Here is a 26,557-nt window from a genome sequence, read left to right on the forward strand (position 1 = left end):
GCTTGTCTGAGCGAGTGTGGAATTGAGTGTCATGCTGTAATTAGATTACTAGAAATTGGGTTTCAAGTGAATTCTGCGAGTGATTGAATGTTTACGAGATGATAAGATGACAACGGCTTAAAAATAAATTCATATAATTACATATCTATGTAGATAGTGTTCGTTTTATTTATAAAACACTATGTTATATTTTATTGAAAAAAAAATTGATAAGCATATTGTTTAAAAAATGTAGTATTTATAAAATGCAACGGCAGTTTGTAGGGTAATATTTGTACGGCTTTGTATCTTGAATTATATATATATGTATATGAGAAATGAAGAAGAAATGTTTTATAAAATATGCCACCTGGTAGTTAGTCAGCGCTACTGATAGACATTTGATGCTGTAAGAATATCTGGATGAGGCACTTACCCAGAAAGGTTTGTACATAGCTAACCAGCCAGACGGATTACCAGCAAATAAATCAAAATGTATGTATAACTCAATGTAAGGGTATCATGAGTACAAATAAATTCATAGTTATTTAAAGTATTGACTTATCTATACTGATATTAGGATGAGGTATAATTTTTTATGTTTGTATGTAATCTCCGGAAGAATTGATGTAAAAAAATAAATAAAGTAGAAAACTATATTATACCTGAGTGCTGTAGTAAAAAAAATATATATATATTATATTATATTATTTTCTTTATTTATAAATTCCGTGCGAAGCCGGGGCGAGTCGCTAGCTAGATATAATAGATTTTTTTCATACGTGATAAAGTGAAACGATTTAAACCCACGAATTCATAAGAGCCGAGTAATTTTCCCTAAAGGCTCAACTGCTCAAATCAGGTTCAGGATCGAATAGGACCGAACATCGTCTATTTTGTCATAATCCCTGAATGCGATTAAGATCCTGGCCATGTTGGCAGTGGCTTGTTGTATGATTGAACTAGAGTTCTTAATGGATTTGAAAAAGGCCCGATGCAGTCCGTCATCGGAAACATACAGTCGTGAAAAATGCAGAGTGCTACATTGGTAATAATAAAAGCCCAGAAGGGATATGTGGAGGAAAACGATGCTTTTCAAAATATTCTTCATTTTCTTAAGTTATTAAAACAATAAAACACAGAGTAACTATATATTTATAATATTATACAGTTAAATATATTCAATTTCAATGTCTATAGAATAGTCGAAGTTATCTTTGCAAATATTACAATATTTATCTTAAATAATGCTACGTAAGGGATACGTCTGATATAGGAATGATTTACGCGACATCCCTGGAATTGAAAGTCGGTGTGCACGAATAATATGTAAATACTATGAATGCTGCGACAGCGTATCAAAGAACCTGACCGAGCCGATCGAACGATCGCCCGTACAAAATTTGAAGCAAGAAACGTCACTGATAAATATTCAGTCACGAAACTTTCCATAGATATAGACATTGGCGATATTCGAAATAATAACAAATGCTTACATCGCCAATGCGGCACCAACTTTTGGAGCTAAAATGTTATGTCCCTTGTGCGTGTAGTTACTCCATCATACATCGTTCAAACCGGAACACTACAATAAAAGCCCTACCACAATAATGATACTCTTAACAACAACATAATAATTAAACGACCTTCTCGTATAACTACCATATAAGGCTCCAGAATCGAAAGTTCTAGATTCAATCCCAGGGTTAGAGCAATTCTTTTTTCTTATTTTTTTCTTATAAAAAGAAACGTCTAGAAGTTTCTATTCCCTTGTCTTGGAATGAACATAACACTGTTGGTGAGACGCCTTAACTCTTACCAATCATGGCAGCTTTATGATTATTTGTATCGCATACTATAATATCGCTTTATATTATAGTATGCGATACAAATAATCGTAAATCATTTTTAAGCAAAGACATAAAATTAGCAATCTTATCGAAATTCGTTAATTACCAAAAAAATGCATGAACATGAAATTATAACAATTGTCTGATTAGTCAACTAAAATGCAACAAAATAATTCAAGCCCAAATTAACGACTAACAATCACATCCTCGGTAGTATAGTGGTAAGTATCCCCGCCTGTCACGCGGGAGACCGGGGTTCGATTCCCCGCCGGGGAGGATTTATTTTATTCAAAAGCTTAAAAAATATGTTATGAATTACATTTTTGGAATTCCTTTTTATTTATTTATACAAAAATTAAATTCAATTGACATTATGATACAAGTGAAAAATAACATACATACACTGTACTTTATTCCCATACGCATTTATATAATACGTACCTTTTATAGATATATAGGTATGTTTGTATGTATTTACATGGGAAAGTAATATTTATTTTATACGAATTATTAACATTAAGTCCTAAACTATGTATAAATAAGAAGTATAAATAAGAAGCTAGTGTATAAATTATAATCGCGTGAAATGGTGGCAAGAATGCAAGACAGCATTTTCCCGTTGAATCGAAATTCTCTTCCTCTGGGGAAAAAATGAACCAGCTTTCCTGTCACTAGTGAAGGCAACAAAGTCAAGCGTTATACTTTTAATGAAGCTTTGTGGACTACTACTCCAATATCTAAGTGTTTCAACAGTAAATAGGACAAAAACATAATTTAGAATAAGACACTAATATTTGGATCCTTTGTTCGCTTTAGCCTTTTTCACGGCGGCTCCGGCTCCTAATATTGTTTGCGAGAGACTCCACTATAACCTGAATGCTATCCACCTTTATCTTTAGAGAGCACGGCCAGCAATGTTGTTTCTTAGAACAACGAAGAACGAAAAGAGTCTACGAGTGCCTCTACAGATCCTACAATGGTGACTTGGACAAGACCTGCCGACTGTTTGACTATCTCAATCGTGTGGCAGATGTTGTGCGAGAACAATTTTCTAAAGCGGAATTGGTGTTTTTGGGGAATTTCAATGATCACCATGAAACTGAGATAAACTCTTCCAAAACTGACGATGCTTGAAGTACTGCTCGTGCTTTCGCTATCACGCATGACTTGACGTAACTGGTTGACCGGCCCAACAGGATCCCAGATAAAGACGGGCAAGCGCATTCTCTACTAGAACTTCTGCTGAATTCACACCCGTATCAGGTTGAGGTTCAGGCTCCCCTTGGTTCTTCGGTTCGCTGCCTGATATCTACCAAAGTACCACAAGCCAAGCTGCTGCCACCAGCGGTATGCAAACGTCGCGTCTGGCACTATAAGTCGGCAGACTAGGACGATATGCACGAATACTTTGTGTCAGTCTCTTGGAAGGAACGTTGCCTCAGAAAAGACCCGATATCTAGCGCTGCTACTATTGCTGGTGAGATCCTGTTGGATATATAATACTACATTCCTAGCTCAGAACTCATTAGTAGTACGCGAAACCGTACTTCACTCGCTAGTTAATTTATCCCCTAAAAATGTATGAATTAAGAAAAGTCTGATTAAACCAATAAATTAATTCATGCCTAAATTAACGTCCAACATTCACATCCTCGGTAGTATAGTGGTAAGTATCCCCGCCTGTCACGCGGGAGACCGGGGTTCGATTCCCCGCCGGGGAGGATTTATTTTATTCAAAAGTCTAAAAAAGTATTTTGAATTATACTTTTAAAAGTGCATTTAATTAATTTATATATAAATTAAATTAAATTTACATTTTGATAAAAATTAAAATAACACAATAATAATACATCACAGTGTATATATGCGCATTAAAATAAGTACCTCTTATCGATATATATCTAATTTTAAAATATTTTGTATTTATCGCATAGCAAGCAGTGGAAGCATGTGGGGGTTTTGAAGTTCTTAAAGTATTATGTGTGTGTATTCACAAAGATGAATTTCTCATGAGTTATGATATAATATTTATTATTTACAAAATATATATAAACATCGCATCAATATCTTTCGTATAATTTGTTTCATTATAATATATAATCCAGTCTAAAGTATAAATTATATTAATACATTATATGCTTCTTCTAGAAATATAATGAAAATACTTAATAACAGTATTCTTGTAACTTTTACATGAATACATAAAAGAGACTTTCAAAGATCGCACCATTAAAATAATTAATCAAGTACAAACAATTAACTAAAACAAAATCCTCCCCGGCGGGGAATCGAACCCCGGTCTCCCGCGTGACAGGCGGGGATACTTACCACTATACTACCGAGGATGTGATTATTGAAAGTAAATTTAGGCGTCAAATATTGTATTATTTTCTAGATAATACAGTCAATCACACTTTTATTCAGATAAGAATTATTTTTTCATTCCGACCGACGTATAATTTATAATAATAATAAAAAAAAATTGAATTAAGTATAATTTAAATCGAATAGGTCTTGGAAATAGCTTAGATTACCTTCATTCCCTTTAGTATTTTCACACGAAACATCCCAGTAAAACATTTCATAAAAATAAACTTTATTTCTCATTTAACAATTCAATTTGATTATCTTGATGATATAGTATCGTGCATTAAAATCTATTGATAAATATATTATCATGAAATGATACAATTATTATAATTCGTTTACACGCTACAGCGCCTCCAATCGGAGTCTGACAACGCTATGAATATTGCTACGAATGACGAATAGTTGTTTCGTTAAAGCAAAATATATTATATAATTTTACATTTAGCATTTAACAAGTTAATAAGGCGTTAAATTTTTTTAGTATATAATTTCAATATATGATTATTATTTATTGTTTTGGTAAGAGGATCGAAATTTCGATTCAACGGAAAATACTGTTCTTATTCTTACTTCTGTTGCCGTAGCTTATTTTAAAAGCTTTTATTTAACTTGCAATGTATGTATATATGTATGTGCGGGTGGAATCTTGCTACTCAATTTTGAAGCAGATATCTTTAACCGATTTGGCTGAAATTTCGTGTACACGTTAAGTTTGGATGACAATACACCATAAGCTGCGTGCTTTTATGATTAAAGAAATTGTGTATAATGAGGTTATAAATTGATAGTTAAAATTTTAAAGGAAAATTTTATTTTCTTCTTTTCAGAGCATTTAAATAATGGATTTTTTTTTAAAAAATATTTTTACTTTGAATTTATTTATAGTAATAAGCTACTTGCGAATGGCCAACTCAAGAAGTGAAGATATTACGTTCCTTGTGCCTGTAATTGAACTTGTTCACTCGCTATTCAAACCAATAATACTGTCGTATGTATTGTTTGTTTTGCTGTTTGGCGGAAGAATATTCCATGCACAAAACCCTAGTAAATCTGTTTTTAATATGGATTTATAGCTACTTATACCTGTCATTTATTAAAATATAATATTATGGATATTCAATTTTAATATTAATATTGTAATTTAAGTACTCGATGTCCTTTACAATTCGTGCCATATATCGCGAGGAAACTTATACATGATTAATTACAATGAAATACTGTCATATATGTATCCACAAGCACGCATTGGAGCAGCGTGATGGAATAAGCCCCATCCTTCTAAAGGGGAGAGGAGGCCTTAGCTCAGCAGTGAGTCATTTATAGTTACTTTAAGTTACTGTTACTGTATATAAAGGATTCTTCTATAAATAAAATAAATAACTACATATAAATAATTGTATCATTATTTTAAAACGTTTCATTTATATCAGTGTAAGAAACACTATTATTACAAACAATGTATATGTTGCCCTCCCTTAGCTTGCTTAGTAGGTAATGCAGTAGCTTTGTATAAAACTTTATTTCCCGCCGGGTTGCCTATCATAGTATGACACCGAGTATTTTTAATTAAAATGTTATCTTCTATATTACAAAGAGCTTAAGTATAAGCTTGGACGTAGGAGGTAATCTCCGAAGCTACTTATCCAATTTCAAAAATTCTTTTACTAATATTTAGAAGGAAGCTTGAAGTTTGACAAAGGCCTTAATTTATTCCGTTAAAATAAAAGAGTTTTTCGTAAGGACAATATATTTTTTAAGTCGTTAATAAGTCATCTTTTACCTTTTTTGTTTTGGCTTCGCTGAAAAAAACGTATTTGCGCGTTTACCCGACTTTAAATAAAATACTCGGCGGACGGACTCAACTGCGACGGGAAACCCACTAAAAACCAACAGTTCCCACTGGCAATTTTAGACGTTATTCTGTCGTACATAGAACCACATCTAGTCCTATATACTATACTTCACGACATATATGTACATAATATCATATACATATATGTCGTGAAGCAAGACCTGTGGAGTAGGCTTAGTCGGAAGGCAGACCCTGACAATAGCCGGGAAGAAGAAGAATAACGGATAACACATATATTGGAACTTGAAAATTGAATAAAATAAGAACAAACTCGCAACTTACTGCAGAACAAGGTCGTAAAAAGATAGAAAGTGATAAGCGACATAAAATATAATAATCATAAAATTTAAAGGACATATGCTTCAAAATAGCGTATCACTATAAATCGGTTTTCGCCATTTTACGATTGAGATACCAAGTCAGTTTTTAAAAGCATTGCAAATCCGGATGAAATTGGCGTAAATTTACGAGTAAATAAGTTTAGCAGAGCTGTATTCTACGAGCGGGAATCAGCAATTACAACCTACCAGGCGAGTTTTGTACTGGAATAAATATTTCGTAATCGTTATCTCGAAGCTGTGCTAAAAATGCAGAACACTCTGAAAAACAACCCCTATAAAAGAAACACGACTGAAAAGAGCTGAATGAATATTGTAATACACACTTTGTGATATCACATACAGGAATGCCTGAGCGAGTATATTGTACAAAAGAATTTATAACCTCTCCGTATAATTAGATTTATATTATACATAATTCATAAGATGTAAATATTATGAAACGGATTCCTTTAGCATTAACACATCTAATAAGATTCAATTTTATAATTTTAAAGACAACATTAAATTGACTTTATGGAGACGAGTACGCGATGGCTCAGTGGTAAAAATGCAGAATCTTATTTGAAGATTGCGGGTTGAAATCCGGGCGAGCACTACACATACACAAATCTGATGTGAATTCAAAACAATTATATATTCTTTATAAAATACTAACACAATAATTTTAATACATTTATTTTACATTTAAATAGTATAAACAATTAAAAGCTATATGATAGCCACAAATTTTGCTACAGAGTGCGAACGAAGTATTATATTTCTTATTTGAAACTTATTTATATCGATAAAATTTAAACCAATTGTTCAAGAGTATTTGAATGTAATAATATAATAATAATAGTGTATTAATAATACAATATAATATATTTTTAAATTAAATGTAAAAGTGCTATTATATTACACTCTCAACGCAAATGAACGAATACTTTAATTTGGAAAGTTTTTAATTCAATATACCTATATGCAAATGTGAAAGGTTAGGTGGCTACGTCTGCATTGCATTATAATTGAAATTCGGAATAATTGGGCGTCTAGTCAAACACATTTGCTTCTGAAAGTAAATCGATTCCACGCACACAAAGACCGCAAACATTCAACAAAATAAAGAAATGAATTACGTAGTATACAGCTATGGAAACTATTTCTGAATGTAAAAGAATAGCCTTCGACAAAATTTATCATGATTACATATGCGTGAGTAACTAATAAAACTGTTAAACCAATCCTTTTTCACGAGAAAGTATTACAGTATTCCAATAAGTTATTATCGTATGAGAATTCGATATTGAAGGAATATGATTTGTTAAATGAAAGGAACGATATCTAAAGACTAAACCCGCGCACATGTAGGTATGGCAGTATGTCCATCTTTCAAGTAAAATATGTTACACATTTACAAAAGAATATAATTTATTAATTTATTACTTTTTATGTTATATTGGAACGAATATCTTATATGTTGCTTACAGTGGAGTGAATTTATAGAAATCGTCACGTAAGGAAAAAGTGTTATGCCCTTTTCTAAGGGAGTGTTCACACATCCTCATTCCAGAGTCCGGGGTGTTACTAAGACCTTTCGATAAGTAAATAATTTTTCGAGAGTTTTCGAAAGAATTCTTTTATCGAATCATATCATTATGATAAATAATATAAACCTCAAGCAGTGAATCCAAATTAAAAAGTCCCGTGAAAGACATTTTTTTTACATTCTGCATTTTATCTGTGATTCTTATTTTAGTTTACCGTAATTCAGTAAGCCAGTAAAACAATAGTCTAAAAAAAAATATACTTCATCATCAATAAATACATACAGTACAATATACAATCTTCAGCTAAATCTCATGCCTATTTATTTTTTCATCCCACTTTAATCATTATGCAACCAGCAAGTCCCTGAGCCCCAAAAGCTTAAATTAATATAATTTCCAAAAATGTATAATACAGTGGATATTATGTCTATCTGTACTTCCAACCTTTCTTGTTATTTAAATGTTAAACTGCATTCAAATTCAAGCACTAAATCGAATCACGTTCGGTCTCCTGTTGAGAGTACTTTACATGTTCTCGAAAAATATTTGTTACGATTTAATAGAAAAGCAGCAGTGTCAATTTTGCTAAGAACTTTCGTAGGTGAATTATATTTTACTAGTACTTATTTTTGTATACGAGATTTGAGATGACGCTTAAAATAATGACTTGGTGTCCTACGGGCTTATGCAAAAGCTGCCGACCAACGGCTTTACGTATGAACACTTCTAGATTCAGAGTTCGGGCTCGGATTCTATAGATAAACCCTATGACTTTTTAGCGGTCCAAACTGGGGTTTCATTTCAGTATCTCAGGATCTACGGCCTTATAACTAGCCATTAGACCAACGAGGCAGTCAATACAATTGAAACATCAACATCTATTCTACCGTTAACGCAACCCTTAGTGGGTTGCGTTCCCGGTTTAAGGGTAAGTGAACTCAATTACAGGCACACGGGTCATAACTTCGTAGTTCCCAAAGTTGATGGCGCATTGACGACGTAAGAAATATGTTATTCATATATCTTCAGCGCCAATATCTATGAGGTGTGGTTACCATTTATTATCGTTGGGGCTGTTTGGCAACCTGCCTGCCTATGATTTTTTATGAATTCCCATACAAATTAACCAATATTTTTAGTATCGGTGTAAAGTAATATTCTGACAATGGACCAGACATTTTCACGAATTTCGAAATGTTATTGTTAATGAAAGTAGGAATAATGCAATACACCAATGTCTTTAACAAAGTTATAAAAACAATATTATCAAGTGAATTATAACATTACATAATATATAATTTATTATATATTTTACATAAAAAATATTTAAATGAAGGCCTTAATTTTAAACAAATAAAATATTTACATTACAAGTCATGACCGCGTGGAATGGTACCAAGAATGCTAGCAGTAATTTCCCGTTGAATCGCAATTCCGATCCTCTGAGCAAAAAACGAACTAGCCCTTTTACCTGCATGATATACATATGCCTACACAGCGGCAGCTTAGTAGTGGATCTATTCTTTCTTAATATTTTGTATGATTATAATTAATCGACAAGACTGATGTACTTTTAATGTCACGGAAAATAAAAACCATTTCAAGAATAAGTAAATGCTTTCAAAAATCCTGTACTCTTTACTTCTTTAAACCTTATTAGTATCTTGTTCTTTTGAGTTTGTAAGCAACCAATCAGACTCCTAAGTGTACTACACCATACGTGACGTTCACTGAATATTTTACGCCAAACTTGAGCGGACATGACATAACCAACTTATTATAAAACTTGATTGAAATACAAATTAACTATTCTAGACTAAAACTAATTAATATTTCATTGGTGAGCAATTTAAATATATCGACGCAATTCGTGTACCGAAAAAGATAATGTAATTTAAAAAAAATGCGTAGAGTTGTCGTAAATCTCTTTGTCGATAAGAGCTGATCGCGATGACACGCTCGTGACGTGACGAACGACTTCACTTAGATTCCGAGGTAAAGGAATGTAAACAGCAACCGCAAATTTCCCAAAATTGAAATTCATTTATAAAGTTATAATATATCAGTTATACATTGTTATCAAAACAGTGGATATGCGATATTTTGTCTAATAATAACGTATAATTAACTCATAAAATATACAGCGAGTAGTATTATATTACTGCTATTATTATATTCATAATTAGTGTAAATTTAATTTATATGAAATCGGAGAACGTACAAAACATACTCTTTGTGATATTATTATCGATATCTTTAAATATAAAATTAAATGTAAGTTTTTAAATCCATAACTCTGATCTTAAATGTGAATGAAGTTAATATTTCTGAGAATAGTCTTAATGGACATGAGTTATTAAATAAACGCTTTGTATACACAATTGAGACACAAAAGTGCGATATCTATGACAATTATTATTGATTACAAATTCAATTGTGATCACAGAGACAGATCACGACTTGATCACAACCTTGCACGGTTGACTCGTATGCCGTGACGGCAAACGACATGACGCTCTCTCATGCTGACACGCATTCCGTCATCGCTCTCGATCCTTATGTTAGCGCGTCGCGATTGCTATATAATAAATTTAATTTAACAATCTTGAACAAAGTTGGTAAAAAATAAAAAAAATCATGGAACGGAAAAATAAATAATTAGAGCAACGTTCCCGATGACTCAACCTCCCGCACCCCTCGCTTCATCCTCCCGAAATTTTAAAACATATTTATTTTAAAAATGGAACTCTATGTTTTTATTTATTTTACTCCGTATTTAATTAATTTCGATGTTCCACTTTTACCGGGCATCCCATGAGGGCGACATTTTATATAAAAACAATAATTACGAAAAAAAATATTCATTGTACATTCATAATTATTTAATAGATATTTTTTAAATCCAATTAGCGTATTGGCGATGTAAGGCATGATTATTATTTCTAACAGAGCCCATGTCTAAGGTGCTAGTGGTGGCTACTTACCATCATACCATACGTCTACCTATACCATAAAAAAGTTTATTTATGTGTTTGAGATAAACATCGACACACGATCAATTATGTAATTTACTATGAACACATATACATATTTCTCACAGATATATTTGTTATACTGTCCTCTTGTTAATTGTAAATCGCACCTACACGGCGCTGTAAACAATAACACAATACATTTGTATGACAAGCGTTGCGACCCCGCTCGCGTTTTAGGGGTTTGTCGTGAAGCGTTAGGAATTTTCTTAAGAAATCTTTATTTGTAAGTTAAAGTTTAAATGAGGAAATTGGTCAGTACAAATTATGAATCAAAGTGTATTTTAAAATAGGTGTCGCCAGCGACTTCGTTCCCATTTTAGGAGTGTCAGGTGCTAGGCATAAAAAGCCTTATGTCCTTTGGTAGGGTTCAAGCGTGCTTTATACCAAATGTCATCAAATTCGGTTCAATATTTTGGCTGTAAAAGAGTAACAAACAGAGTCATTTATAATATAATTAAAATATTGGTATATATACAGTATACACGGATAGGACATTTGTTATATTATTTTTAATTTATTTATATAAAACCTCTTTTTATAATGACTTTAAGTGATTTTAAGACTATAAATTATCGAGGTTTTTTTGACAAATTACAGAATAACAAATTATCATTTCTATCATCGTGTTTTAATACGTATTATAATTTCGTAAAATGATTTATTATTAAAAAATCAAGATCCTTCTACAGTTATTTTAATATTCCAAAACTATGGCGATGGCTGAGAAGAAAAACGAATATCCTCCGGGCGTGGAGGCTGACAGACGCCTGCTGCCTTTTGATACCTGGGAAGATTATTTAGACTCACTTATAGAAATTGCCGATCTGCGTAATCTCAGAAGTATTGATTCTGCAAGGACGATAGCTGCGCTTGGTTACAGGTGTGTAAAATAACGCTGTAAATCTTAACGAATATTACAAATACGAAAAGGAGTTGATTTATTTATTCGTTTGTTTGTTACGCTTTCACGTCTAATCGACTCAAGTGATCATCGTTAAAATTTGTATACAGGTTGTCAAAACCATAGAAAAGGACGTAAAGTACCTAAAACCTACCTCTCTCCCTCACACGTGGACGAGCCAGTCACGGGAACGTATTACAATAAATTGTCAAATTTATTACCAATAAATGGTAATAAATTTTATTGTACACTAATTATATTGTGGTGTATGTTGTGTGTGTGTATAGATTTGGTACAAGAACATAAGACTTGCCTATTTATACAATTAAATGGGCTTCGTTTTGTCTCAAACACACTACATCAGCGGAACGTAGGAAGTCTTATCCAGTATTATTATTGGAACAATATGCTGTTTTCCATTGCTCAGTGTATGCTGGAGCCATACTTTACATTTATAAAAGGCATTTTAATAAATAATATAAAAATATTAAGTGAAATATCTTTTTAGGCATACGCAATAAAACCAGCCAAAATCGAATCGGACTCTGATCACTGAGAGTTCGACTAGCCTTGGTTTTGGACTTACACGTATCTTTGCAAGTTTGTATAGACCTAAAAATACAGACGATAAGCATAGTCTTAGTAATAGGTTTGTTCTTGTGCTCTTTCAAAGCGGAAACCCAAATAACCTCCAGAGTGAGAACTAAAAATTAAAATGTCGCGAACGAACTCGCGACCCGGCGAACAATTAACAAATCAAGTTAAAATTTAATTCTCCTCGACTTGCGCATTTGTAATTTTTTTCAATTTCACTGCAGAGCCAACGGCGATACGTTGTCAGAAAAAGAATTCTACACACGTCGCGCTGTCATACACAGCATAGTCTATCCCGTAGTCCGTCCGTACGTGTTGGTCAGCGAGGGCGCTAAAATTGACGATCCTTTCAATCGAGAACTGTCTGTACGGGAACGAGCGAATAGAGTTGGAATTTTACAGGTAATTATCTATTCTATTCTACTTGTGAGATGACGTCAGGCGGAGAAGTACGAAAGAAGAAAACATGGGATAAGGGCAGGAGGATGATATCTCCACCGATATTATTATTATTAAAGCGGAAGTAACTTTGCCTGTCTGCCTCATGCGTGAAGTGGGCGATGAAATTACAGACACGAGGAACGTATCATATATAGTACAGTGTAATAAGTTTTTTTAAATCTAAATGATCATACGGTTTGGATATTCGCTCGTCTCCTATCATATGCAACTGTCACCACCTCGGACCCAGCGAGCGCTTTTATATCATTGTCACTCTTACCCGAAACCCTATTTGCGTGAACGAGACAGTTCAGTAGTATCTTTATATCATTATTTATTACTACAAATATGATTACACTTAAACTACGATTGAAGTGAGATGAGAGAATAAAGAAAATAATGTTATTATTATTATTTTAAATACGTAAGCGGACAGACAAATTTTCCAGCTCGATGATAAATGGTCACCACAGTCATTTGGCGCGTTAAGTAATATTCACCATTCCTTACTTCACCATGCGCCTGACCTTGGGAACTAAGATGTTATGTCCCTTGTGCCTGAAGTTTCAATGAGTAAGCAACTCAACACAATAATACCAAGTTTGACAGTAGAGTATATGAAATCCAGCATGGGTAGACCTAGATAGACTTGTACAGAGCCCTACCATCAGTCTAAGTCTGATTGTAGGACTAAAAAAATATAATTTTTTTTATTCAATCATTAAAATTCGTTTAAGCCTCTATAACTAATACGATTTTTGTATATACACAATGGTAATAAAATTTAATATGCTATATAAGTGTATGTAGCTTAAACGAGTTCTCAAACGCTTTTTGTCGATTACAAGTTTTAGTTTTTCTCGGAACAGCATCGCTAGAGAATTCTGTATACAAGCTGGACATGAAGTTAATATGCAAAACAAGTTAAAAACTTTGAAGGCAGTTGAGTGGATTTAAATAAGATATATAAGCCGAAGTCGATAACTGCTAAATCCGTCTTTACTTTATCTGAGATATCTGAGAGATTCAGATAGTGTATTGTAAAAATAACGCCGATAGTGACGGTTTTGTTTCAAAACAAATCTTATTAATATTATGTTTTATATCTATGTATTATAATTATCTTTTATAAATAGTGTAAATTTTTTAATCTTTGAAATCGTAGTAGATTAGGAAATAAAGATAAAGGGTTCTTGAAACAAGAAATGAATTCGCCCAATAAAAGCTAGAAGCATTAATTCACCAGATTAGTACTCGTAATATAAATAAATACACTATTTTTGGTTTCAATATATAAAGTATATTTAGAAAAGTGTGCATATTATGATACATTCCATAGAATTTTGAACAGCCAACACAAGTCACAAATAAAGGTTTTCACTTTCATCTAACATTCATTAAATTCGTATTGCAGTCGGTGATTTTCATCCGTCACTTCACCAAAGGCGGTTTTGAAATATCCGGCTACATAGATTACGCGCATCGACTCATATCAGAAGATTGGAGACCGTTTTTTCGAGCGAATAAAATGCTTTGGCCGAGGGACAACGATTTGGGTTACTATCATTGGAGACACGGTACAGTGAGAAGCAACATTAGCAGAAACTACAAGGTTTAAATTGATTTTATTTTTGATACTATATTTTTGGCAAATAATTCTTAGCTTGATTTTAACCTATTATTTATAAGAGCGGTACAAAATAGTTGGTGAAATAAGATTAATATTATAAGAAAAGCTATCTTTAAAGGCTAAGAAGATTAGGTCTTTAAAAACTTCAAGCTCGTGATTTATACTTTGAGAAAAATTGGAAATTTCCAATTGAACTCTGGACGATATATGAAATCTGCAGTTGATGGTGGTCCTCATAAAAATGTTCTCAGAAAATATCATTCCATTTCCGGCTGCGACGAAAGAAATAGATAAAACAGAGAAATTTTATTACATCAATTTCACTTTCGCCTCGCATGTTTTATTGTATGTGACTTTTGAAAATATACCTAGACATGAATTGGGATTATTTTACGTAATGTAGTATCTCAGATTATAAAACGTCAGTCAGATGAAACGCGTGGGACTTTCTAGACAAGCAATAGATGCGAATATTCACGGTAATGCGAAAATACTCAAAAATGTTGTCACATCATTTAGTTAATAATTGACGTATTAATACATTTTAAATTACGTAATTTTCTATTATATAATAATATATACAATACAAGAAAACGCGATATAATATATTAGAATCTCTTGTGATTAAAGTAGCTAAAGCACTTGTGTTATGGAAAATCAGAAGTAACGACGGTACCACAAATACCCAGACCCAAGACAACTTAGAAAATTAATGAACTTTTTCTACATCGACTCGGCCGGGAATCGAACCCGGTACCCATAAAAACCGGTGTACACACTACCCGACCACGGAGGTCGTCAAATAATTATTTGACGACCTCCGACGACGACGAATTATTTGGCGACGATTATTATTTATGTCTATAGTCAATTCTATTCCCACAACGGTTTTTCATCACCTCATATCTGGTATTACATTCTACCGGGAATTAGCAGTTGCCTTTTACTTTTGTTTTTGTAGTCGCTTTTGTTGTTTCACTTTAATGTTCCGCGAACTCCATTTGCCTTTAGTTATGTAATCAGAGTATTTATATTATAATCCAAAATTCTTAGAATTATTTCAAAATAGTGAAATTCAATATTGGCCTTACTAAAATGAATTTTAGATGTATGTATTAAAAATGTAATGCCTTTAAAAGTATTTGAATTTCAAATCCGTGTTAATAATACTGATAATTATGAATTCGTGTTGTTTCAAGCTCAACTTCGCTTTGCATAGTTGACCATCATTGTTGAGTGAAATGCCAATTAACTACAAATTTTATAAGCTAATAGTTTGAGCTTCTAACAACAGCTTGCAACATTGAGTAAGTTATGTATGAATTAATACATATTTCGGTAAATAACATGAGATGTTTGGCATGTATATTGCTGATAGCAGAACTTACCTGACACAATAAGTTTATTATAGTTATTAATAGCTTTTTCAGTTTTTTAATATAAATATATTATGAAATAAAAATGAAGAGTTTGTTCGTTTGTGTAAAGGCTCTAATCATACAAATAAATATAAAGAAAGAACGCTGTATAATCCGATTCGGAAAAAATGCTTTTAATAGCCCATTTATTGGTAAAACTATGGAAAATGTTTTCATAAAGAATCTATATAACATGACAGTATTACTTTACCGCTCAGAACACGCAGTAATTTTATAAATGTAATATGTTATTTGATTAATGTGAATATTTAAAAAAATACTTCTGTACATTTGCAGCCGATAATGGATCCGGATCGAGGTCTCCTGTTTCAGAATCGTCACGATCACAAAATTATTTACCCCGATCCGCACCAGGATCCTGGTCAGAACACAACCAAGCAAAGAATATATTCACCACGTTACACCCAAATAGAAATTTACGATCACGTGGTTAGAAGAAAAAGTTGACAGGCTAAACAAAATGCCCTTCCCACAAATACTTTTAGGGATTTTTAACACTTGAATTTTGTAAAGTATTAAAAATATATACTACGACATAATATGTTTTATTGAATTTACTTCTTATTTACTTTTTTTATCTTTAAATAATCTTAGCTATGTGATACCATTCACATATTTAGTTTCGATTAACATTCAAAAGATAAATATCCATTACAACTATTTGGAAATGAAAAAAAATATGTTAAAAGTTTCGGTTTCAAGTAAGTTATTTATCGAACAATAGACTGTGAAGCTAACTTTCTCGAAGCATTGATAAGTTCTCGATAAATAACGTGAAACAGAATCGTTTATTAATAATATTAGAACACTTGCGGCTCATACAGTAATAAAAATATGTTCCATAATAATGATATAAATCGAAATTTAAGAACTCGATTTAATAGTTTAAAGATAATTCTAAATATTAAAATTAATTTATCTTAATTTAATGATATTAAGAAATCATGATCCAGATTCAAGACGAGTCCTTTTTGCTGTTTCTCTGGAAGCTTTATGTACTATTGAAGTACGAAGTGTTATACCGAATATATCTTCATGATATCTATTTTCATCCTAAAAACAAAATTAATTACGATTATATTTATTTGATTTATTATAAGCGATTTTCTTACTTTTTAATTATTATTAAATTGTACCATTAAATATAAAATGAAATCGTCAACTTCCTCTTCTGATAAATTCGCATGTGTTTTAATGACTTCTTTCAGTTTTTGTTGCACCTCTTCTGCCATTTTACAATCTCCACACACGTAGAAGTGGCCTCCTTCTTCTACTAACATCCGTGTTACTTGCGCTCCCTCATCTTCAAGAAGGGCTTGGACGTGTTTCTGTAATTTTACAAATTGTACTTTAGTGTCTCATACAACTAATAACTTTTATATATTTAATAAATATGTATCAAATTTCATAGTAGTTTGATATATTTTTTAATTTACCTTATTAACTCCTTCTTCCCTGGAAAGCGCTACCAAAGCCTTTGTTAAAACACCATCAGCTATTGCCTGTTCTTTTTCATCTTTGTATAAGTCCATTTCCTTGTATCTACAGCCGAATAATAGGAAAATGGGCCCGGGTTTCTTCGAATTTGAATCTTTTATTTGATATCTTCTGTGCTGCCAAAAGCCTCTGAATGGAGCTATACCGGATCCAGGTCCCACTAATATTAGAGGAACAGATACATCTTGTGGCATGCGGAAAGTAGGAGCTCTATAAAAATATTTATATTTTAAAAATGCATATAAAAAGTGTCTTTAATATAACTATAATCTTCAAAAAATTGGTTTCTTTTTATTGATCTAAATTCATTAAAAAATGTTTTAACCAATCTTTTTTATGGGTTCAATCAACTATAGTTAGTTAGTATACGAGTAGAATGTTACAGTTGTACAGATTTTACCTTCTTATAAATGCAAAAACTTCGTCATCAGGTTTTAAGCTTTGTAAGTAAGTTGAGCAAACACCGTAATGAGTACTTCCTTCTCCATCTGAAAAACAAGAAATATTTTGATGCTCTGGTATACAATGTCCTATAGCACTTAAAACTTATACTAGATTATATTTGGCTCGAACCTCAAAAGTATGCGAAATCAAAGGATCGGATGGAACTTGTTTTAAAATTAAATAAAAGTTTTTGATCTACTCAAAAAGTATACTTACTTTGAGTCTTATATATAACGACTGAAACTGTTACGTGAATCCTTTTGGGATTTTGTAGCGGTGTTGATGATATTGAATAAAATCGAGGCTGTAGTTGCGGTAATAATGCCGCAAGTAACGAAGCTTGAGGTCTACATGAAGGTACTTGAGCAAATACCTCTGACAAATGAGGAAAATAATGATGTCTCCAATCATCATATTTGTTTGAATCCTGTAATGATTTACAAATATAAAGCAATACAAATATGAATTATCAAATTTGTTTGAATCCTGAAATGATTTTAAAATATAAAGCAAAACAAATAATGGCTTATGAGGATTTTTATTCTTACCTCGATTAATTCTTTCAAATAATCAGCTTCGTTTTGATCACTACAAACTGTAGCCAAATACTTTAAAATCTTTGTCGAAGGAGGTGTTGTTATGTCTAGGAAACGTGTGAAAATATCACGGACAGTTAAAGCTGGCATTCGTTCGTGACATTCCCAAGTCTTTACTGCTCCTGAAATTATAATATGTGTAAATATTGAAACTTGTGTTTTTTTTGTAGGTGTATAAATATAAGTAAAACTAACCTGTAGGTGTAAGCGTTTCTTTCATAACTTGAAGTTGTACAGCTTTGTCGTATTTATCAACGCCTTTTAGCCTTTCTAAAACTGCATCTACTATTTCTGTTCGATTACAAGCCATGATACCAACGTGATCGCCTGGTTCGTACTTAAGTTCATCCTTTAATGGAACAGTTGTTACAATTTTTTTAAAATTAACATGAATAAAATAATAGCAATAGTTTCGTCACAAATATGTCATAAAGTTTTGTTCCCTAATCTACTAAACTTCAAAAGATTGACATAATTATCTATACTTACTTCGGATTCCATATCAACAAAAATTGTCGCTCTGTCAGCTGTATGTTCACCTAGATGTTTTGTTTCTTTTATTTTACATGATATTAACTTTTTTTTGTAACTATGTTCAAGGCCAGATTTCATGTCGCATTTTTTGTCAGTCCGACCAAACCTAACAGTTTCTTCTGTTAGGGGCATCCTACCAAATGCTTTTTTAGCGTCTTTTACCATATCATTCTCTTCAATGCAGAACGTTTCGCAGGCCACCTGTAATTAATTTAGTCATTAAAGTAACTGCCCGTTAATGTCCCACTGCTGGATTAAGGCCTCCTCTCCCCTTTAAGGAAAAGCTTGGGAGAGAAGTGGATACACGTGTGGCAATATTTCAATTAAATAAGACACATGCAGACTTCCTTACGATGATATCCTTCATCGTCGGGCACGAGATAAATTATAAACACAAATTAAGCATATAAAAATTCAGCGGTTATCATTGGTTGAAATGCACGTGTTCTGACTGCTTAGAATTTTATGTTTGCATATATTATGGCATCGATACTTACATGAAATATATTGGAAGACCAAACACGAAACTGTTGTTCTTGACCGCACATTTCGTCCCCATATGTAAGATCCAAGAGTCTTTCCCCTCCTAAATCTTCTAAAATTTTGTCCACAGTTTTACCAAATTGGCAAAATTTTGGATAGACACTAGAGCCCAGAGCAAAAACAGCATAACATACATTACTTAAAGGGCCTATGTTATCTGCTGATGAGGTCCCGGTCATATTACCTGATGAGATATCATTCATAAATTAAAAAGAAATAAGTTCATTACACTTGTATACAATTCATTTTTACGTTAGCTTTCTTTTCATCCGTGTATTATAAATTTAAAATTGTGAGATTAAAAAATAATTTCATGAAATTACATACTCTTATTAGATTCCAAGCGGGATAATTGTCTTTTGTAGTCGTTGACATTTGTATTCCTTGACTCCATTCGTGAAAGTTGCTTCTTGTATTCCATGCTTGGTGTCATAACGCTGTTTGTACGCATTAATGACTTCGGCGTTGGTATTTTGTTATTTGTTCTATAATATGAAGCTATCTTTACTTTAATGTTACAAATGCGAAAGTAACTCTAATTGCCCGTTGCTCTTTCACCACTGATCCGAATTTGATGAAATTTGGTTTAAAGCAAGCTTGAACTCCTAGGAAGGACTTAAGCTTTTTTATGATGACCAATCCCTAAAAAGCGAGCGAAGCCGCTGCGATAACTAGTATAATATATATAGGAATAGTTTTTGTAACAATCATTCCTAGCTAGGAAACTGAGTATTTTTATTATTAACTAGAGTCTAAAGAGAATAATATATATATGTTTTGAATTATAAAAATCATTCGTTCAAAAGATTATTTTTTTTTAATCAAAATAAATAATAAATAAAAAGTTCGAAATTTATAATTGTTAACTTACCCTGCACTGTCAACCTGATCTAAGCTCTTCTTCTCGTTACAAAGCATTTGAAACAGATGTTTCGCGAACACCTGTAAATTATTATAAATTTTATTGCTCATTAAACACGATGCATATAAGAAAAATCACATACAGCTGTCAAAAGTAACACTTAGTTTGTAGGAATTTCTGACAATTATATATACATACAGTCTTTAAATACAAAAATGCGTGTCGTCTTTTCCGACTTGTAACCATATTTAGTAATGCATTGTTTGTTCGACAATCAATTTAGATCGGATGGATCACAAGTTTTGAAAATTTAGCTAAGCTTATATTGGATTATCAACACCTACAATGGTATAATAAAAATGGTTGAAAAATGTGAATGAAAATGAAATGGCTCATTGCTCAGAGTTAATTGATTGATGATCATTATTTTTCTCGGTAATCATTATCGGAAATACTTAAAACAAATATACTCGTATGTTAACCTACATTATATAATTCTCTGAATCTGTTATTATTAATTTTTTTCTTAACGTATCTATATACCACAAGATTTATATATTTATATTTGAATACTATCCTACGTCTTATTTTCGCAGAATATAAAAAAAAAAAACGTTTTTTTTACGTAAGGGGTATACGCACTATGCAACCCCTCTGTCTCCTAAAATATCAGTGCGGGATGAGACGCTGTACTGAACGGACCTGTGAATCTCGGCAACTATGGGTGTGTGATGTTTCCGCGCGACCTTCTGTTATCTCCAATTGAGCAAGGTTAACGACCTCTTAATAATTATTTTTTTGATTGATATTACTTGATCGTCTAATTTTTATCGTAAATATAGAATATAAATATATCGTAGTGTTTATAAATTGCAGAAACCAATAATATTTTAATTACGTCTTATAAAATAAGATATTTGCTCGTACTGTGTTAGTTATAATAAGCAAACATACATTAGCTGTAATGTACATATGACAATTCATATATCACTAATGAGACAGACTAATTAAATATAATATAAGGTAAATAAAAAATAACTGAATAAAATCTTCTGAATAAGGCAGTGTAAGTGACTCACTGTTATGAAGTCAATAATATAGAACTATATATCAATAAATATATATTTAAATGAGTTTCTTGATACGAAAAATAAATCGACAACAATATTATATTAAAATCATACCTCGCCGTTCGCAGGCGGCTCGCCGTTGCCAAAAGTTGAAGTGACGATCAACAGAAGAGTCTCGTGTTCAATCGAAAACACGTCGTATTCTGACATAGCATGCACCTTTAGAAATTTTAATGATCGAATAAGTCATATTTGTATATGAGATAGTTTTTTTAAAGCAATTTACCGATTTGTGGAAGTACAATTCAATTATTGATCGTTACTTAGAACTAAACAACACAGCTATACTCTGTAATCCGCTTTAAATGGTGAGCGAACAAGGTGCTTACAGGATATACCATCTAAGACCACATGTTTCTCAACAAATTATAAAGAAAGTTTATACGATTTGTAGTATCAGTGTCTATGGGCGATAAACATCCATCGTGTAAGCCTTCCTAAAAATGAAATAATTCCATAAAAAAATATTGTCACTACTTCGGATTCGAATCTCTTTTATGTATCCACTGGACCATAATGTATTTTATTTGCAAATATTAAGACGATATTAACTCTGTTTTAACTTTAAAAACAAGACTAACAGATTTTATTTAAAAACTAAACATTTACTTTAATTGAAATGTCAAGCCAATTCAATACGATTCAATCTAACAGAGACGTATAACACGTGTAAATTAAAAACTCACCTGGGCGTTAAAAGCGTGACCAAAAATGGTCCCTAGCTCCTTGGCATACTGTTCAGATTTCCCCGTTTCAGTCGCATACAGGATAGTCGCTTTGATTCTCTTTGAAAGTGCTTGTCCGAAGAGTTTGGATGTGAATTTGACGGCTCGAGCGATTTGTTTAAAATGAAACTTTCTGTGCCTGGTTTTGTCACCTTCGTTCTTGGTCCATTGGTGAGTTTTCCAAGCTGGGTCCTGGGTAAGAATTATTATTTATGCATCTGTTAATGATTATTTACATAATAATCATTTATATCCAATCGAATCCAAATACTAAACTTACACTGTATGTCTATCACGAGGCTCTATCTTTAGTAGCGTAATAACTAACTGATTGAAAAAAATATAGGAACCGTTTAAAGGCCATACTAACATACAAAATAATAAAAATAAAACATCCAAGACAAGAATAGTATGGAACCCTTTGTAGTCATCAGATTTTAATGTTTAATTCTTAATAAATTAATGCTTACATTTAATAAAAAATAATTATCAGTTTACAAAATATTGCCTACTATTGGTTTATAGTTTTCGAAATGCACGTAACATTTTAAAATATACGAATGTCGAAACACAATATACTATTTTATTTAGTTCAGTATTAAATAAATGAAAAATATTATATTTTAAAATTATGGTGCAAACAGTTGCAACCCAAATTAACCCAACACAACATATGTCTTAAGAAAATTGCAAAAGTACTTTGTTATTCGTAACTCACTTGATAATCATATGACGGTCTCATGTAGTACAAAGCCATTTCTTGATGAAACACCGACGTAAGAGAGGATGACATCGGAGGAACAATCCAGACCCAATCTGAGGGACATCCACCCCTGGAAGAGAAATCTATTTATTTCAAAATCACTTTGGTATGCAATAGAGTAATTGAATTGCTTTGCATAACAAAAAGCCGCACCAATACATATAAGATGTCTATCAAGAAATGCACAATACAATACGTTGATGGGAACTTGAGATTCTATTTACAAATATGTGATTTATTTATCATATAATTTTTAAATAAGTATATAAATTGAATGGCAATAAAAGAGCGTGCAACTTTGTACATGTGACAAAATGTGAAACCTTATTACGACAGATTGAAATCAATCAAACGTTATACCTAGAAATGATTCGATTTAATTTGCCCTCGAAATTTTCTTAATCGTTTTCAAATAAATTTCCATTAATAATAACTCTATTACATATTTATATAATTGTATTTTTGTGAAATGTTGAAAAATAGTAACTACTACTGAGTTTCTTGCCGGTTCTTCTCGGTAGAATCTGCATTCGGAATCGGTGGTAGCTTCATTTAATATAGTTTGTTAAATGACGATTCAAAAGTGCTTGTAAAAGCCTACTTGAATAAAATATATTTTGATTGATTGATTGACTAGCAAATCCTCCATAAAAATTTTGATTGATTGATTGAATCCTCGATAAAAATAAAATTTTCGTTAAGAAACGTTTACTTTTCAGTCGGCTTAAAGTAGTTATTACTCATAAACTTCATTATTCTCGTTCCAACGAAGATGTACTTTAAAATAGTCGCATCTCATTCACCTGCTTTTATTTTCGTTGTCCATGTGTTTTATGAATTGTTCGGAAGCCGAGTGATGATCTACAATAGACACGTTGTCTCTGTGAAAGCTGTGAAGCACCGCTATGTTCACTTCTACTAACGCTTTGTCTTTCCATAACGATACGTAGGATTCTGTGTCTAGACCCATTTTAGTCGCTACGCTCTGCAAGGGAAAGTTATTGTTTTAAAATTCGAATTCATTTCTCTAATTAGGTTTTAAAAAAGTATTTATTTATCTCATATATTTATTTTAATGTAACTGTATGGATCATTTATATAATTGAACATTTCATAATTACATTTATATTTATAGTTACACATTGATTACATTAATTAAAATTATCAAATGTATTGGCATTACAAATTAATAATTAATGATAAATAAAATAAAGTATTGCATTTTACTGTATAGTATAGTATTGTTGTGTTCCTGTTTGACGGATAACTGGGTCAGCCAGTGTAATTACAAATACTAGGGACGTAACATCATAGTTCCCAAGATTATTGGCACATTGTAAAAGATGTCTATCAGTTCACTCTGTGTAAATATCTAATATAAAAAATAAATAAAAAATACCTTGATAACATTAAGTCTGTTAGAGTCACTGAAATTGCGACATCCAATCTCCGTACCCATATACCAGCCGTTAAAAGCAGTTCCAGTAAATTCAAGTCCTCCACAATCTAGTCTCATGTTAGAAACAGCTGGTAGCGCATACCATTGCAAACCTAAGTCTTTAAACCATTCATACCTATATAAAAAAAAAAAAAAAACATTTGTTGAGAAAAATCAAAATTTTTATTGAACTATAATGAACAACATTAAAATTTGAGGCATTTTTTAAAACCAAAACTATTGTCAAGATATATCGGCGAAAAATTCTTTATTACATGTTAAATTATTTATGTACGTAAAAAGGGCTATGTTTTCATCTTGTATTGTGTAATAGTATTATGACTTGCCTAGTATTAGTTAATTTTTTTAGCATAAAGTTTTAATAATTATATTTATTATCTGTGGGATTATATACATTTCTTTAATTTACTTAACATTAATTTTATAGGCATTGACGCCATGACTAAGATAATTTATAATTAAACAACACGTAACAAGTTACAAAAGTATAAAGTTCTTAATAATTTTCACCGAAAGTTAAACAAACATGACCATCATTAATTACGACTTTACCAAATTCACAATTCTTTATGTTTCAAGGTTTACAAATTAGCGAGTTAATATTTAACGCTCAATTATAAAGTTAGATACATTAGCAAGTCACTTTGGTAGTTTTATATATGTGCTTACTTCGGGTGTTCCATTTTAACTTCCATTATTATTTCTCGTGGTATATCAAAATACTCAGGATCTTTGCCATCAGCTGATACGACAATGGGTAAGATGTCCCAAGCTGTATGAGGCGGCTTCCATCCAAGTTTTACGCAAACCTAAAAAATATCGTAATATTTAGAGAAAAAAAGTCGATAAATATTGATTCATTGATAATAAGTCAGGAAAATTGTTTAACCTTGATTGTTAAATACTTTAATTTACGAAGTGAAAAATCAAAAATTTTAAGAGTCATTAAAAATAAACCTAGTGTTTAAATAATTAAACGATACAAGATATAGTTTTGCCAAGTTTTGTTATTTAGGCCTGGCAGTGTCCCAAAATGGGTAGCTTACATCCAACTTCTCAATATATTAAAAAGCAATACCTCCTTACGATTGAAAGTTAAATGATAATTAAAACTTTGAAATGATTAATAAAATTTCATTCCAAGAACTCTTGTTTATTGTAAATTATGAGTATAATACTCATAATTTTATTCGAATAACATTCGTCTACAAAACAATAGCACTATGTTTTCCAACTTGACCCTTATTCATATCTTGAACATATTGTTATATCTGTGATAATATTTGATCTTATTTTCTTGATGATGATGTCGTACAAGTAACGAAATAAAACCAACGCCTGAATAAACATCATCCTCGCATTTTCGCCAACATCGGTTTTATAACACGTGTAACAAATTCGATAGAATGTATTTTCGTGGAAAGTAACAGGGTTCTGTCTACCAATTTGCTGGCAAACGTACAACACTTTCACTCCAATTAAATTTATGTTTCAAAACGACAAATGTCAGTTTTTATTCCTATAAATATTTGCTTGTGGAAACTGTGTGTTGCTGTGATGGTTTTAAAAATGGCTTTTTTATATTTAAATATAAGCTAATTCACGCTAACCACCTAACGTTAAATGCCCTTAAATTATTAACGGTGGAATTATTGTAAAACATTCCGCGTACAGATTACATACCTCGGTAAACTCAACTCTGGCCGGATCACCTAACACAGTCCCATCTGGTTCCATGTACCCGGCGTAGCTGATGAGCTGTGGATTCCATATCCTGTAATCGTGTTTGCCGTCCGTGCGTTGGGGAAATATGGTTATCGCTGACCTGAAAATTGGGAACGGTGACGGAAGAGAGATCGGTGACGTTTTTTAATTTTACAAAAGTTACTGAATTAGTCAGGAAATTTTATTGAGGTAATATAAAATATATAAAAATATTTGGACGGAATAAGAGACGACGATGTGATAAGCGATTTCTAAATAAATAGCCTAAATTTAAAGTGCGAAACGCTACAATTTACCATAATATATACTAAAACCTGT

At 31.9% G+C, this 26,557-nt stretch overlaps 2 protein-coding genes and 3 non-coding genes across 6 annotated transcripts in view; 3 read left to right on the top strand and 2 right to left on the bottom strand.

Moving 5' to 3' along the window:
• The first annotated feature begins 2,033 nt into the window (after positions 1 to 2,033).
• Trnad-guc lies at positions 2,034 to 2,105 on the top strand. Its single transcript has one exon. It is a non-coding gene; the product is annotated as a tRNA-Asp (tRNA).
• A 1,373-nt stretch (positions 2,106 to 3,478) lies between these two features.
• Trnad-guc lies at positions 3,479 to 3,550 on the top strand. Its single transcript has one exon. It is a non-coding gene; the product is annotated as a tRNA-Asp (tRNA).
• A 552-nt stretch (positions 3,551 to 4,102) lies between these two features.
• On the bottom strand, positions 4,103 to 4,174 carry Trnad-guc. Its single transcript has one exon. It is a non-coding gene; the product is annotated as a tRNA-Asp (tRNA).
• A 7,490-nt stretch (positions 4,175 to 11,664) lies between these two features.
• LOC125064571 (cilia- and flagella-associated protein 299-like) lies at positions 11,665 to 16,581 on the top strand. Its single transcript, XM_047671681.1, has 4 exons — positions 11,665 to 11,836; positions 12,676 to 12,853; positions 14,307 to 14,504; positions 16,238 to 16,581. The coding sequence occupies exons 1-4, from the start codon at positions 11,667 to 11,669 to the stop codon at positions 16,406 to 16,408; spliced, it is 717 nt and encodes a 238-aa protein (XP_047527637.1). The 5' UTR covers positions 11,665 to 11,666; the 3' UTR covers positions 16,409 to 16,581.
• A 62-nt stretch (positions 16,582 to 16,643) lies between these two features.
• LOC125064570 (nitric oxide synthase-like) overlaps positions 16,644 to 26,557 on the bottom strand; it is a 43,766-nt gene continuing 33,852 nt past the window's right edge. For both annotated transcript variants that reach the window (XM_047671679.1, XM_047671680.1), the window contains exons 5-22: positions 26,198 to 26,339; positions 25,184 to 25,323; positions 24,455 to 24,629; positions 23,859 to 24,040; positions 23,011 to 23,125; positions 22,254 to 22,484; positions 21,622 to 21,726; positions 20,447 to 20,517; positions 19,903 to 20,060; positions 19,530 to 19,759; positions 18,988 to 19,233; positions 18,694 to 18,847; positions 18,451 to 18,620; positions 18,119 to 18,329; positions 17,859 to 17,946; positions 17,398 to 17,668; positions 17,098 to 17,289; positions 16,644 to 17,014 (exon numbers count right to left, since the gene is read on the bottom strand). In XM_047671679.1, the coding sequence (XP_047527635.1) occupies positions 16,904 to 17,014; positions 17,098 to 17,289; positions 17,398 to 17,668; positions 17,859 to 17,946; positions 18,119 to 18,329; positions 18,451 to 18,620; positions 18,694 to 18,847; positions 18,988 to 19,233; positions 19,530 to 19,759; positions 19,903 to 20,060; positions 20,447 to 20,517; positions 21,622 to 21,726; positions 22,254 to 22,484; positions 23,011 to 23,125; positions 23,859 to 24,040; positions 24,455 to 24,629; positions 25,184 to 25,323; positions 26,198 to 26,339 (2,992 nt within the window). In that variant the 3' untranslated portion in view covers positions 16,644 to 16,903. The remainder of the gene's footprint in view (positions 17,015 to 17,097; positions 17,290 to 17,397; positions 17,669 to 17,858; positions 17,947 to 18,118; positions 18,330 to 18,450; positions 18,621 to 18,693; positions 18,848 to 18,987; positions 19,234 to 19,529; positions 19,760 to 19,902; positions 20,061 to 20,446; positions 20,518 to 21,621; positions 21,727 to 22,253; positions 22,485 to 23,010; positions 23,126 to 23,858; positions 24,041 to 24,454; positions 24,630 to 25,183; positions 25,324 to 26,197; positions 26,340 to 26,557) is intronic.

The sequence above is a fragment of the Vanessa atalanta genome, chromosome 6 (assembly GCF_905147765.1).
Source record: "Vanessa atalanta chromosome 6, ilVanAtal1.2, whole genome shotgun sequence".
Lineage (NCBI taxonomy): Eukaryota > Metazoa > Arthropoda > Insecta > Lepidoptera > Nymphalidae > Vanessa > Vanessa atalanta.

What these genes read in the sequence shown, in the direction of transcription:
- LOC125064571 (XM_047671681.1), top strand. Translation starts at nt 11,667, where the DNA reads ATGGCGATGGCTGAGAAGAAAAACGAATATCCTCCGGGCGTGGAGGCT. An exon ending in ATAGCTGCGCTTGGTTACAG is followed by an intron (nt 11,837 to 12,675) that starts GTGTGTAAAATA and finishes ATTTCACTGCAG; the next exon opens with AGCCAACGGCGATACGTTGT. An exon ending in ACATTAGCAGAAACTACAAG is followed by an intron (nt 14,505 to 16,237) that starts GTTTAAATTGAT and finishes GTACATTTGCAG; the next exon opens with CCGATAATGGATCCGGATCG.